Source organism: Talpa europaea (assembly GCF_964194135.1).
Source record: "Talpa europaea genome assembly, chromosome: 12".
Lineage (NCBI taxonomy): Eukaryota > Metazoa > Chordata > Mammalia > Eulipotyphla > Talpidae > Talpa > Talpa europaea.
Genome location: NC_140079.1, coordinates 19,399,576 through 19,415,169, shown reverse-complemented (window position 1 = coordinate 19,415,169; position 15,594 = coordinate 19,399,576). Strand labels below are relative to the sequence as shown.

The following is a 15,594-nucleotide window of genomic DNA, read 5'->3' as shown; positions in this document are numbered from 1 at the left end:
CCAGAGTATTTACCCCTAGTACTATGCTTGGAACTTAGTCAGCATACAAACTGGGAAGAAGCAATCCAAAGAAAATAGTAATTCATACATTTTATTAAATGTATCTTAACTCCAAAAGATAGGAAGTTACTCAAGGTGCTTTTTTTTGGGGGGGGTGGGAGGGGAGGGAGGCAAGCAGGAGAAGGTATATAACAAGAGGAAAAGAATCATCTTTTGAATTTTTTTTTAAACTCATGCCTTAAAGAGCACTTTTCCAATAATTTATATCACATTTTTCAAAAAGCAATAGCTTACTGTTTTAATGATATAAGCTTATATAAATTAAAAACACAGTGCTCTGCCAGGGATAGTGTCTAGTAGCAGCCAGATCTAGAGGCATTTAGAATAGTCCAGGATTTGACAGACCTACCCTACCAAACAGCCTATAACAAGACTAGATTGCCCTGAATCCCTGGTTATAGAACTGTTTACCTTTATACAGTAAAAGTTGGGAAAGCACCAACATCTGCATGTGGCACGTGCTCAAGCCAAATTCAAGGAGTTCATGCTGTGAGACCTAAAGTTCTTATGAGGCATCTAAAACAAAAAAACATGTCAGCAAAGTCTCTGGCGCACCTGTAACAGGATCAAGCATGCTCTTCTTATGGAGGAGCAGAAAACAGAATCAGAAAGCTAACTGAAAAATGAAACTTTTTTGAATAAATAAATCAAAGGCTCTGCCATCAACGAATGCTCTATTTCACAGGTGGGCAAACTACAGCCTGCAGCACCAGCAATAGATCACTTCCAATGTTTTGGAGACTGAAAACTTGAGCCAGTGCTAGATGTGGAGGAAAGTTCCTTCCTAGACCCATTTAAATACTCTCATTTTTTTTATCTTGGTGTCACATCTTAGGGATTAAAAAAAAAAGAAAGAAAAAAAAAACTATAATCTCACCCAGGGCGCAGTTTGCCTGCAGAGTTGTGCTGACCCCTGGCCAGCCACTGCACCACAAGTTCAATCCCCAGCCAGGGAGCTATCCACATGGCACAGCAGACTTCTGATTCAACCGCTGCTCCCCTCAGCAGTCTATTTCAGTCAAATCTTCCTGTTCTGTTCCCCACTCTGTCTCTGGTGAATCCTCTCACCCCCCACACCTCTGGCCTGTACCCCTGTTCTTGTATGCATAAATAAATAAATCTTTCCAAAAAAAAAAAAAAGTGTAAAAGAGACCGGGCAATCCAACAAAACTACAGGGTGATTGGGAAAATCTGGAAAGCAATGGGAACCTATCAGATTAAAACACAACAAAGAAAAACTAAGTTTTCATTTCAGCACAATGGGGTACACAGAGAGCATTAAAAATCATCTCCCAAGACAAGCAGCACAATAATGAGACATCCTTCTCCCTACACATGAGAATGGTGTGAAAATATCAAAACTAGTTTGAAACTATCAACCCTGAAAAGTATTTTGACTCCAAACTGAGTCTATCTTATTCATCCCAAATGATTCTACAGAAGAAATAAAAATTCAATACACATAGTTTAAAGAAATGAAGGAGTAATATTTAAGTGGGGTAGAGATCTTACAAACTCAAAAGTTTGATTAAAAGTTTTTAAGGGGCCTCCCCGGTGGCGCAGCGGTTGAGCGCTGGGTTGCGAAGCTGCCCGCGGCCTCTGCGGCGCCGGTTCGATCCCCGGCTGCTCCCCGGCCACCGGCGGAGGATCCCACATGGTGCGCAGACCTCTCCTGCCACCCGCTGCTCCCCTCAGCAGTGTACTTCAGTCCTTCTGCCTGCTCTGCTCCCCACTCTGGCTCTGGTGAATTCTCTCACCCTCCCGCGCTTCTGACTGTACCCAGTGCATGTATAAACAAAACAAACAAACAAATATAATAAATAAATAAATAAAAAAGCATGCCTCTATAAAAAAAAAAAAGTTTTTAAGAGGTCTCTAATCGATAGAATATTGATATTCATTGTGTACCTGCTTTAGATGAGAAACTAATTAGAAATACACACCTCTTTCTCCAACAGCACTATTTTGGTCCTTTACTGTTAATCCCTAAAATACAAACTGGAACTCCGGATTATGAACACATTCAATGCACTTTTTTAAATATGTCAATGCATTTAAAATTTACTTCACAAGCCTGACTTTCTGCATTGGCTTCATTTCTAATAATGAAATTAGCACTATGATATCAATGTAATCAACAAATAAAAACTCGTACCATTAATTACAATAAAAAATTATTTAACATGAGAAAAACCAGACCAGAAAAAGTGGCTCTAAACCACTAATATGCACTATAGAAGTGTTAATTCACACACAGGACTTATTAAGCATTGATACAGCACATTTACATTTGCCAAGTGCTTCATAATCATTTTTAATAGCTGTTTCTAGTCCCAAACATCCATGAAGAACTTCACAGAAGAGGAACCTAAACCCAGAGAGGAACCAAAGAAAACCAATTCTACTGTGGAGGAAATAACACCGTTCTCTTACATTACGCCTTAGAAAAAAGTGATTAGATCCTTCAAATCACTTTTCATCAGCAGTATAATATTGCAAAAAATAAGTCATGAATTAATGAACATGAAAAATATCAAAGAACATTGTATTGAATTGCCTGGAACAAACTGCCTGCTAAAACACTTAAAAGTACTTAGGACAACCATATTTCATTACATAGACACAACTACAAGGAAGTAAAATTCTCCCAAATGTCAAGCTTAAAGTGGCTTTAGAAAAAGGCGTTATTTTCTGTACTTGCTTTAAAAAAGAGATAATCAAAGAGGCCCCATCAAACAAGCACGAAGTTAGGTGCTGTAATAATGAGTCAGGTCCGCTACCAAAAAAAGTAGAACCTAGTGAAAAAAGCAGTGTCTGTGAAGAGGAAGTTCTGGAAGAACTCAGAATTTGTTGCTTAGCACGTTCAGTCAATATACATCTTTCAGAAGATAATGGTTCTAACCAGAACTTGTGGTTTAATCAGTGCATATCTCAGCACCAGTAATAGATCACTTCCAATGCTTTGGAGGCTAAAAAACTTGAGCCAGGGCTAGATGTGGAGGAAAGTTCCTTCCTTGGCCCATTTAAATACTCTCATTTCTTTCATCTTGGTGTCACATCTTAGAGATTAAAAAAAAAAGAAAGAAAGAAAGAAAGAAAAAAACTATAATCTCACCAGGGCGCAGTTTGCCTGCAGAGTTGTGCCGACCCCGGGTCCCCCCATCAGACGAGCCCATAAATGTAATTAATTCCCTAGTCAGACCAGACCCCTCAGCCGGCGAACCATCCTAGCCGGTAAATCAAATCCTCTGCCTGCCCCCCTCCCTCCATCTTCCCGGCCAGTTCCCTGACCCACATCCCGGCACCCTGACAGAGCCCCCCACAGAACCCCCAGTCCCAGGAGACTTCCGCCCCGCGACTCCCCAGCACCCTTCACCCCAGCTCCCACCCCATCTTTGTCTCGTTACCCCAAACACGCCACCTCCACGACCCCCGAGCCCCCCCGCGGCCCATCCCCCACCGCCGACCGCCCCTCTCCCCGGCTCCGGCCCACCCCACGCCCCCCACCCCGGGGCGCCGTCACCCCAGCGCCCGGTCCCCCCAGCCCCGCACGACCCGTCCCCTCCCCCAGCTTCCTCCGTCCCTTCCTCTCCTGCGCGGCCCCGGGCTCACGCCCCCCGCGGCGCCCTCGGGCCCCGGCGGCCTCTCACCTTGTCCATGAGCTTCCAGCACTTCTCCACCATCTTCTTGTCCACGGCGCCCGGCGGGTGGGGGCTGAGGTGGTGGTGGTGGTGCGGCTGGAACGCGTCCTTCATGAGCCCGATCAGGCCGCCCGCGCCCGAGCCCCCGGAGCCGCCGCCGCCCGCGGCCCCGGAGCTCTTCTTCACGTTGCCGGCCATGGCCCGGGGAGGTCGGGCCCGGCCGCGTCCACCGGCTCCGCTCGGCTCGGAGCGGGCGAAGCGGAGGGGTGAGGAGGGGCGAGGAGCGGCGAGGAGGGGTGAGGAGGGGCGAGGAGGGGCCTCTCCCGGCCGCCGAAGCCGCCGCCGCCGGCCGTCCGGGCGGAGGGAGGGGCGCGCGGGGAGGGAGGGAGTGGGCGGGGCCGGGCGCGCGTCCGCGCCGCGCGTCCCCTCAGAGGGCGTGAGCCCCGGGCGGGAGGAGGGCGCCGAGCTCCGGCAGCCGCAGCCTCGGCCCAGCTGGGGCGCTACCACCCAGCGCCACCCCCTCCCGGCCGCGGCTCCCGGAAAACCGCGACCAAGTTTCCGCGCCGCCACCCCCGCCCCTACCTTCGGGGGCGGCCTGGGGCGGAGCCACGCGGGGGGGGTTGCGCCTGCGCCCTCTGCTGGAGAAACGGGGAAGCGAAGGGGCGGGGTCTAGTTGGAGTCTGCGCACTAGGCGGAAGCGGAGCCGTCCATGTTTCTTGTGGGAAGTAGCCTGGCGCTCGTCGAGTTTGGGTTGAGACAGGTAGCAGTAGAAGAGTTTTAGCAGTAAGTCTTTCTCCCACGCTAGGCAAATGAAGAAATTCTTCATATTGTGGGGATAAAAGGGGAGGTCATTTACCCACCCTCTGATTTTGTTTTTGTTTTTTTTTCCCCAAAGATTTTATGCATTTATGCATATAAGAACTGGGGTACAGGCCAGAGATGGGGGGGCGAGAAGACTCACCAGAGACAGAGTGGGGAACAGAACAGGCAGACTGGCTGAAATACACTGCTGAGGGGAGCAGCGGGTGAGCCAGGAGAGGTCTGCCTCGCCATGTGGGTTGCTTCCTGGAGAGCTGGGGATCGAACTGTCGCTGCAGAGGGTGCTGACAGCTTCACAGGGCGGTGCTCAACCCCCTGCGCCACCAGGGAGGCCCCCTCTGATGTTTTTAAGTCCTCATTAGGACCCAGGACAGGAATGCAATATGCTGCTGATTGTTCCAGCCTGAATTGACCCTGAAAGACTTGAAGAAGCTCAGCCCAGGCCTCTTCTTCCAGGCCCTTTGACCTTATAAAAAGAAAGCACAAAACCACCCCACCCCACTCACACCCCCTCATTTTTTTCCTCTGAGCGCTAGTTCCTTTTCTGGGAATTGAATATATACTTAAGATTGTTCTGCTGAGCACATTGCGCTAGGCCCTCGTGAGCCCTGACCCAAGGACTAGCTCCTCCCAAGGAATAGGAATGCATTTCCCAGTCACTTCCACTTCTCTAATCTGAATGTTTCGTTAGAACGACTTTGAAAAAAAAGGAACTTCCCTGCCAAAGAAGGAAGTGCCTTGCTCTAACATGCTAATTCTGAGCCTCAGCTCTGGGAGTTTGCAGGCCCTGCCGTAAGTACTCAGTTCCTTCTTAGATACCACACCTGACTCTTCCACAATGCCCTTGTCTGATTGTCTGATCAGGGAATTAACTTTATCTAGTACTTTGGGCTGGGGGCAGGGAATATCTCCGAACTCAAGAACTCTTCAGCCTGACATCCTTGTCTTGCAGTTCTGTAACCTTGATCTAAATTGATTATGGAGTCAGCATTGCCATTTCCTGTAAGAATTTCCTTTGATCAGTTCCTACCTGGAAGGAGAATATTCCAATGGAAAATCTAGGCAAAGCTCTTAGTAATTGTTAAAATTCTATCCCTAGTGCCACCACCCTAGTTGTAGTCCTGTTTTTCTCTCCTGTAGTCTATTGAAACTTTTCCCTCACTAGGTCCCTGTTCTCTCCAACCCATCCTGCCACCAGATTGTAGTTCTAACAGCATCACTAAAAAACTCAAACACTGCCCATGGCCTCCTGAATAAAGTTAGCAGTCATGACTAACTCCAAGCTACCTTGCAGTTTTCTACTATTCCAATACATGCCTTACCCTGTTACTTATAAAGTAACACAATTCTTTCTTTTTTTGAGAGCATTTGCTGAGTGTGAAGTGCTGCTAATGTCCAATCCATTCTTCAAAGCTCAACTCAAATATTGTCTTCCTTACCACACATACAGCTAAAAACAAGTCTCTAAATTTCCATAACCATTTATTTTTCATTCCTACCACATATTGACACTATACTGTCTTATCAAGTTTGGGCTTCTACAGTATCTAACACAACATATGTTCACAAGGGAATTTTCCCCTTCTCGATAAATCCTAGGCGTAATAGCATGCAAGCAAGAAATTAACACTTTGGAGCTGTGCGTGAGCTTTTATAGGGCATCTACACATCCCTGGCTTGGTTTAAATCTCCAATTTGTATTTTCTTCACTGTGTCTGTGTAGAATGGAATTGCATCATTTGCACTCCCCTTCTGCCACAGTCAACCCATATTTTTTTACTATACAAATGACTTATCTTTCACATTTGAATAAAGGAGAGGGCCTCCCTGGTGGCGCAGCAGGTTGAGCGCAGCGCTGTGAAGCTGTTCGAAGCCTCTGCAGCACAGGTTCGATTCCTGGCCAGCCAGGGAGAAACCCACATGGTGGGGCAGACCTCTCCTGCCTCCCCCACTGCTCCCCTCAGCAGTGCCCTTGGTCCACACCCTGCTCTGTCTCTGGTGAATTCTCTCACCCTCCCATGCCTCTGACCTGTACCCCAGTTCTTGTATAAATAAATAAATCTTAAAAAAAAAAAAAGGGGGGGAGTGGGCCTCCCCGGTGGCGCAGCGGTTGAGCACTGGGTTGCGAAGCTGCCCGCGGCCTCTGCAGCGCCGGTTCGATCCCCGGCTGCTCCCCGGCCACCGGTGGAGGATCCCACATGGCGCGCAGACCTCTCCTGCCGCCCGCTGCTCCCCTCAGCAGTGTACTTCGGTCCTTCTGCCTGCTCTGCTCCCTACTCTGGCTCTGGTGAATTCTCTCACCCTCCCGCGCTTCTGACTATACCCAGTGCATGTGTAAACAGAACAAACAAACAAAACAAATAAATAAAGAAATAAACATGCCTCTATTAAAAAAAAAAAGGGGGAGAGTAGAGAGTGAGTCTTCTCTCCTGTAAATCTCTTCAGAGCTTCCACATGAAATACTATTGAAAGAAATTCAGAGTTCTACTGAAATGATCACCCCTATTTTACTTCCAGACTGAGGTTAGTGATAACATTCATTTGAAGAGGTGAACCTATGTCCCTGAAACATATAGAATTATAAATCAATGAAAGTCCCTGCAATTTAAAAATAATTTGATATAAAAATAAAAAAAAATAATAGAAGTTAGTGAAAAAAAGAAGAGTCACCTTTTTCCACAACTTTTTCTTGGCTTCTTTTCAAAATGCACTGAAGATAGGATTGGATTTTTTATCACTCTGGGTTAATGTAGAACTGGCTCTATTTGTGTCACTTCATGTGACATATTGCACTTTTCTTATTCCACTTCACCTTCACCCCAAACCACATCCTCATTTTGCACCTGAAAGTTGGTTGACTGAACATATTTGAAAAGTAAATGCTCTTTGAGGCACGATATGCTGATTGTCTTCTGTAACCTCTGTCCTCAATTGCCACTCCCAGCATCAACATAACAGACACTAATCTTTTAATGGAAAACATCCTCAAACAAGTTTCTAGATAAAGAGAAGGACTGACGATAGGGACGAGAGCCTTTACAGCATGCCCAGGCAGGAAAAGTGGGTTCTAGGAGAGAATAAATGAAAAATATGCTTTAAGATTAGGAGACAAGTATTTTCCAGATTTGGAAAATGCTCAAAGATTATCTGATCCTGAGATGCAGGAGCTCTACATGCCTGGAATATCAAGCCTGCTGCTTCTCTTTACTCTAAAATGTCAGAAGGGTCAGAGAAGTAACCCACAGCCACCATGATAACAAATAAACATGGATCGGTCTGAATCTGCCTGTTCCCCAGAGGAAAAAAAAAAATTTTTTATTCCCGGATCACATGGCTATTCCTTCAGATCTACTCCTGACAACAAGAAATTGACCACAAATTTTGGGGAAAATTATGATAGAAATATCTAAAGAAGGAGTCTGCCTGTCCCTTAATCCACAAGGGGGAAAAACCTTTAAGTTTTTGCGATTTTCATTCTAGCCACTATGGTGTCACAAAATCCAGGTGGCCGACAGATGACAAGGCTCCAGAATAACACAAGGCTGGAAGAGAGGGTGGGGGCTGCCAGACAGGGCGTATCACTTGTCATGTCATACTCCCTTCTCCAAATCATTTTTCCAACCATTCATGACTCCAGCAGGATGCTAGCAGTTGTCCCCAATAGGGCGGCACCCCCAACATTGCCCAATGAATAATTAAAATACAAAAAAAGTAAGCTAGACTTTTCAGAGGAAGTCAAGCAAGTCCACTAGAGGGAGCCCCAACCAATTCAATGCTCCAGGAAGCCTCACATTTTTCTGCAACTGAAGAACCACAGAAGAGGGGCTAGGGGGAAGCAGTCAATAAATTAAACATGAGAGAAGGTAGCCCTGTAAGTATACCCATTAAAACCCAGACCTTTCAGGATTTACAATATCAAATAATCAAAGACCAGGTAACTGAGGCTGAGCAAAGGTCTACATTCCGGAGAGGAGACTAGAATTCTGACCAGGACCTCTTCCTCTACATTTGCATCCCTCTACATCAACACACTGTACCTGAGGGTCCCCATTTCTCTAAAGTGAGAAACTCTCTCCTCTACCTACTTCTGCATTTCTTTCCCTCATACACAGTGGAATGCCTTAATAAATGGGGCTCTTCAATTTTAAACCTAATTATGTAATTTTGCCAGTGGAACCCTGGCATGTGACTTGCTCAAAATGGCTACCATGGGTGAAGTTCCTCTGTATCAGCTCAACAACATTACTCCAGAGGCATAAATCCGTAATTTTAAGTCTTCAAACTGCAGGCAGTGCTACATGGAAGTAAATCATAACTGACTCCAAAGCCCTTTCTCTTCAAACTACACTAGGATTTCAGGATAAGGGAAGAAGTGGTCCTCTGAACCCTTGGTTATTTTATGCTGTAGAAACTGATTTAGCCATTCCATCTCCCTGTGAACTAACTCCATGTTTCCCAGTTGCCTGGACAACAAGCAATCTCTAGTAACCCAACCTTCCTGCTGTCAGTCCTGCCCCCTTAACAGAAATTTGCCACCTGGATTGGTTCCCAGAAACTGAGTGCCATCTCAGTATCCTAGCTGGTTGGCCCTTTTCTCTGCCCCTCCCCATGAGGGGGTCACTCCCCAGGGAAACACAACAGAGGCAAGAGAGTCTTGCAAGTAGAAAGAGGTGGGGTAAGAATGATGGGAAGAGACCAGGGGTTGAGATTTATATTCTCTAAAAAAAAATGTAAGAGGAATAATGTCTGTTCATAGACTGTTAGCGAGAAACAGCTCTGTCCTCCCTATTGAACACAGCCTTGCCTAGGCTTCCAAGGAGACCAAGAACAGAAGCTTCTGGAAAGTATAAGAGACAGAATTGGGGACTCCTACTTCAGTTTAGGGGTTGGGAAATTATCCCCATGTCCAGACCTAAACACAAGTCCCTTCCCTCCTCCAGAACGGAAAGGAAATGCCACCTAAGATGAAAGATAAAGGAATGAAAACTGGGGCAAAGAAGAAGAAGAAGAAGGATGCAGGTGTTGGTAAGTCAGGGCAGGTGGAGGGGTGCCCCTCAACATCCCCATGCTCTGACACCAAGACCAAGCAGAGATCCCACAGAGAGAATTCAGCCCTTTACATGACAAGATGGGTTTGGCGTGACCCTCATCTCATATCCTTACATCCATGTTCCATGGACCTGGGACAGTGTGGAAAAGGACATTCACTCCTGACTTGAGCCCCTTCTGGCTCTGAGCCTTCCTTATATATTCATATATTAAGATTTATTTTCTCATAGTTTGGTGCAGACAGGACAGCCGATAAAGTTCTCTACCATTAACAGAGACTGGGAGTCTAAATGAATTTGCAATGGGGGGGGGAGGGGGCTGGGGAGGCTGGGGAGAGCGCCACCGAGAGCAGCTCTGCCTTTCACTCTCCCGGCCCAAGCTTTTGTTAAAGACATGAACAAAGGAACAAGAAAATAGCACACAATTGTGGTTTTGCTTATACAGATTAATAAGTTACTGCTGAAAACAAGTTTTCCTGGTTAGTAGGGAACATGCATATAAACCAGCATGTCCTCAGAGAACAGGAGTCAATTCTGTGAAGTTCTTCTAACGTCCTAGAACTCCATATGCAGAGTAAATAGATATTCTCCCAAAACTCCAGCTCCCTTTAGAGCAGCAGGCTCCCAACAATAGCTTAAGTCCCACTACCGTGTTGGGCAATGAGGACAAGTGGTGAACTTAGAAGACTCTGCCAGGAGAGATCCCTCATTTAGTGGGCCTCCTATCTCCTGCAGGAAGAAAATTAACAGTGTGGGGTGGGGGTGGGAGGGAAGTGAGGAAGCCTGGGATCCTGATAAGCTATGGCTCTGCCAACTTGCCAGGGCAGATGTGGAGGCCGAATCCAAGCACAGGCTGGCACTGCTGGAAAAGGAACTGCTCCGAGACCACTTGGGTAAGAAGAGTGGAAGCTCTGAGGGCATTTCTCTATGCTGGGGGGGTTGGAGCGTTGGAGTTGCGATGGGTGTCTGAGCTGGCCTGTAACCATCCCCTCAAGGAAAAAGATTGTCTCTAGTTGGTATTGTGAGGGAGGGGTAGACAGTGAGGTTTAATGAAGGTAGTTATTTTTTATAGCCAGAGGGAGTTTTTTCTTCTTAATAATAAAGACCCTGTGGCTTCTAGGGAAAACAAAACAAAACCCAGAGAGAGAATGAGAGGTTGGATGCCTGCCACCAGGTTTCCAGAGGTGGGCAGGCTCCATCAAGCCCAGGGGGCCTGATTCTGTGGAATCCCCAGCCAGTCCTAAGGGGTGCCCTGGAACTGTTCACAGCTCTGCGGAGGGATGAGGCCCGCCGAGCCAAAGCTTCTGAAGACCAGCTGAAGCAGAGGTTGCAAGGGCTGGAGGCTGAACTGGAACAGACCCGAAGTGAAGGGAAGGCCATATATGCAGGTATGTGGTTGGTCCAGCAGGTAGGCAGGAGACAAGAACCTGGAAGAGGACAACCAGGAGGACCAGAGGATGCAAGGAAGGGAAACGAGGACTTCCTTCTACCACACCTAGCCTCAGCCTTCCCAGCTCAGCACAAATCAGGCAGGATCTGGAAGGAACTAAAGGAGGGATCCCAGGCAGGGGCTTCTCAGGATGTCTGATGCCATATACTTCATGTTTGTGAGTTACAACATGCAAGCATGGTCTTCATCTCATTCCTCCCCTGGGACTGAGTGGAGAAAAAGACTAGAATCCCCATCCTAAGTTGGCATGGTGGGAGGGGGTCTGCATCCTATGTGTTCCCCAGGATTTCAGAGTTTCCCAGCTTCTCAGCATCACAAGAGCCAAGAATGCATTTATTAATAAGGTTTTTTTTTTAATAGAGGCATGTTTTATTTTATTTTATTTATTTGTTTGTTTATACATGCACTGGGTACAGTCAGAAGCGCGGGAGGGCGAGAGAATTCACCAGAGCCAGAGCGGGGAGCAGAGCAGGCAGAAGGACCGAAGTACACTGCTGAGGGGAGCAGCGGGCGGCAGGAGAGGTCTGCGCGCCATGTGGGACCCTCCTCCGGTGGCCGGGGAGCAGCCGGGGATCGAACCGGCGCCGCAGAGGCCGCGGGCAGCTTCGCAACCTAGCGCTCAACCGCTGCGCCACCGGGGAGGCCCAAAAGAATGCATTTATGACCCTGCCCCACTGGACCAAGCAGAGACCTCCCCACCCACGACTTCCTTTCTCCATCACTCCATCCCCACCTGGTCCCTGGGTGCCCCCTGTCCCCACCACAGAGATGAGTCGTCAGTGCCGGGCCTTGCAAAAGGAGATGAGCACCCGCAACAGGCAGCTGGAAGAAGAAGTGAGGGGCCTTCGGGAGCAGCTAGGTAGGCTTCCCACCCCCTTTCCAAGGGTCATGGGCAAGGCACAGCCTCAGGAGTGGACACAAGAGTCTTCTCTGGAAAGCTGCGGTGTGGTCTCTGAATCACCTTCCCACTGACTCTCCCCCAGTGACGACACGCGCACAGGGTGCAGGATGGGAAAAATCTTAAGTTACAAGTAAAGAAGACATAACACTTACCCCTTTTCCCCTCTCAAAGGTTTCTCCAAATTCAGCTCTTGCTCCCTACCACTGCCCTGTCTCTCACGAGCAAACATATCCCCTTTTAGTTTAGCTGATTTTTACAACAAAACTAAGGGAAAATATTCAGCTTATTTCCATATGTTCAAGGCCTAGCACCTGGCAGGTCCTCAATAACTATTTGCTAAACAAATGAATAAATCCACCAAGCAAAAAGATTTCAAACAAAATAACGGAGTTTTTGCTCTCTTCCCTCTTGGTTATGGGATAGAGTTGAAATAGCTATCACCATTTTGGCCTCAAAGCTTTCTCATCCTAACATAGTTTCAGTTTAATTACAGATATCAGGAGTTGCTTTTGCCCATCAGGTAGGCCATGAGTTTCATTCCAATTCTTTGGCCTATCTCAACAAAACCAATCACACATTTCTTTTCCTTTTTTTTTTTTTTAAGCGTTGAAGAACTGTGGTGTAGACCAGAGGTACAGGGGGTAAGAGAATTCAGCAGAAACAGAGTGGGGGAGCAGAACAGGAAGGCTGACTGCAATACACTGCTGAGGGGAGCAGCGGGCGAGATAGGAGTGGTCTGCTGCTCCATGTGGGTAGCTGCCTGGCCAGGGATCAAACTCAGGCCACAGAGGTGATAGCACTGAGACTTAACCCGTTGGCCACGGGGGGGGGGGGGGGGGGGGGAGAGGCCTCAATCAACATTTCTTGAGCACCTCCTATATAGGAGGTGCTTCTTCAGATATGGAAACATTTAACTCTTACAGCCAGTCTATGAGCTGTCTATCATTCTCTTTAAAAATAATGAAACTGAGGCTCAGAGAGAAACAGGCCTGAGGTTACACTGGTAGTAAGTGACAAGCAGACTTTGGACCCACATCTCCTGTCCCAAGTCCACTGCCCTCTCCACTATATCTTAATGGTCAGTCGACTTCAGCTCTTACAGGGACTACTCAAAAGCTGATGTCCCTAGGGGTGAAGGGAAGGTCTGGAATGATCTCACTCAAATTCTGCTTTTGGGGATACCTTTGAAGACTCCATCTAAGAGTAGTGTGCCACCACCTTGCCCTGTTTCATCCTTCTGCCCCAGAGACATGCCAGAGGGAGGCTAAGGCTGCACAGGAAGAGGCCAAACAGGCCCTTGGAGAACGGGACAGGACTGTGGCTCAGCTTCAGGCCTACGTGGCAGACATGGAGGCCAAGTATGAGGAAATCCTACAAGTAAGCACCACCCCCTGAAACCCAGCCCCCAGCCATTCCAGTGGCCCTCACACCCGATCCCCACCAACCCCAACTAGTGTGTCAATGACAGACCAGAAGAAGGAGAAGCATCTCCATAAGGAGTTCTGCTCTTTTTTTTTTTTTTTAAAGATTTCTTTTTATTTATTTATACAAGCACTGGGTACAGTCAGAAGCGCGGGAGGGTGAGAGAATTCAGCAGAGCCAGAGCGGGGAGCAGAGCAGGCAGAAGGACCGAAGTACACTGCTGAGGGGAGCAGCGGGCGGCAGGAGAGGTCTGCACACCATGTGGGACCCTCCTCCGGTGGCCGGGGAGCAGCCAGGGATCAAACTGGCGCCGCAGAGGCTGCGGGCAGCTTCGCAACCCAGCACTCAACCGCTGCGCCACCAGGGAGGCCCAGTTCTGCTCTATCTTAAGGGCAGGCAGCCGGGGCATACAACAGTGCCCCGCTACCACCACTGAGAAGAAGTACTCTACGATAACACTAGAAAGGAAGGCTTACAGACAACCTGGGGCACTCCTGACCCTTGCTCTCTCCCTGCCTGGGTATCTGCAGGACAGCCTGGACCGGATTTTGGCCAAGATGAGAGCTGTCAAACCTCAGTGGCATGGGGCTGTGCTGACACTCCAGACCAGACACAAGGAACAGCTCCGCCAGTTTGGACTCAATCCCCTAGATCTTTAAGGTTGTAAGTTTCTAGTGTCTGGGCTCTCTGAGTCCTCAGCAATAAAGCTATCTTGATGGAGAACTCAGCAGAACTGTGAGATGTGGCTTTTTGTACGAAATGAGTACTCTTGTGAGGACATCTTGGTTCTGGGCTGACCCATTACCCCCAAAACTGAATGACAGAGGAGAAATTTGATGAGGTTTCAGCCCCTCTCCTAGAGAAACTAGTTTCTATCCCTTGAGCCCAGAGCCCTTTTGGTTCCTTCCAGCCACTGCCTGCTCCCCCTTCCCACACATACACAGGCAATCAGATTTATAAGAAAAGGCTGTTTCTGTAACAGACCAACAGTGACCAGGCACCAGCCTCCACAGCTTTAAGGTGCCCATGGAGGGAAAGTGTAAGTGATCTCCAAATTCTTGCATTACACCCAAGAGTCCTAGAGTCATGCCCAAGGCAAACTCCAGGTGGTTTCCTTCCTAGCCAGTCCCATCCAGAGTTTAAGGTCTCAGTCTCACAAGGCCATCACTGCTTCAGGTGCCAATCACAAGTCCAGGTTGTCACCTGCGCTTCTGACCAACTGGGCTACAAATCAGAGATTCCCACCACCTGCTCCTCGATTCTGTCATCTTCTAGAGCCACTCTCAGAACTCAGGCAAACAGTTTAGGTTCCCAGTCTAGTATAAAGGACATAAACACAACTCAACTCAGGGACAGCCAGATGGCAGAGATGCACAGATCAGGGTATGGACTGATTAAACCACTGGTCATTGGTGATTAATCAACCTCCAGCCCCTCTCCCTTCCTGAGAGATTTGAGAGTGGGGTGGGATTGAAAGTTCCAACCCTCTAATCACACATTTGGTTCCCCTGGCACCAGTCCCCCATTCTTAGTTGCTTCCCAAAAGTCACTTCATTAACAATGTTAGGTACAGTTGAAAGGAACTTGTTATGAATAACAAAAGGCATCTTTATTGCTCTTATTACTTAAAAATTACAGGGGTTTTGGGAGTTCTATGCCAGAAATAGGATGAAGACCAAATAAATACATTTTTTAAAAAAGATTTATGTATTTATGCATACAAGAACTGGCGTACAGGCCAGAGGTGTGGGGGGTGAGAGGATTCACTAGAGACAGAGTGGGGAACAGAATAGGCGGATCGACTGAAATACACTGCTGAGGGAAGGAGCAGGCAAGACAGGAGAGGTCTCCTGTGCCATGTGAGTCACCTCCCTGGCCAGGGATTGAATTGTGCTGCAGTGGCTATGGATAGCTTCATAGTGCTGCGTCTTAACCCCTTGAACCAACAGGGAAGCCCCCCAAATACATATTATTATAAATTACAATATCATACCATATCATGTTATGCCGTGAGGCATAGCTTCCAAAGCTCCCCCATTACTTCCTCTGGCGTCAGAGGGGAAGCTCCCTATGGGCCTGCCTGGAGGTCCCTGACCATACCCTATTCTGGGAGGTGGGCCCATGAGAAATGGGGAGACCCTGAGTAATCCTGTGATTGGATGTTCCAGAGTCCTGGAGTCCAGCTGTTTCTGGAGTGGGATGATAGGAGCACCCCACTCCTATCACCCCAGGCTGGAATGAAGTCATTGGGTA

The 15,594-nt window shown here is 47.9% G+C and overlaps 2 protein-coding genes across 2 annotated transcripts in view; one reads left to right on the top strand and one right to left on the bottom strand.

Annotated features, from left to right (window-relative positions):
- CBL (Cbl proto-oncogene) overlaps window positions 1–3,964 on the bottom strand; it is a gene marked incomplete at its 3' end in the record, with an annotated part of 78,260 nt that extends 74,296 nt beyond the window's left edge. Inside the window, exon 1 of the mRNA XM_084251367.1 lies at window positions 3,711–3,964. Within this exon, the coding sequence (XP_084107493.1) occupies window positions 3,711–3,899 (189 nt within the window). The 5' untranslated portion in view covers window positions 3,900–3,964. The remainder of the gene's footprint in view (window positions 1–3,710) is intronic.
- Window positions 3,965–9,472: 5,508 nt separating this feature from the next.
- Window positions 9,473–14,000, top strand: DRC12 (dynein regulatory complex subunit 12 homolog; the record flags this gene model as incomplete). The annotated part of the gene is made up of 6 exons (XM_084250447.1): window positions 9,473–9,545; window positions 10,396–10,461; window positions 10,837–10,956; window positions 11,785–11,877; window positions 13,166–13,296; window positions 13,872–14,000. 6 exons carry the CDS (start codon window positions 9,473–9,475, stop codon window positions 13,998–14,000), a joined length of 612 nt encoding a protein of 203 aa, XP_084106573.1.
- Window positions 14,001–15,594: the final 1,594 nt, after the last annotated feature.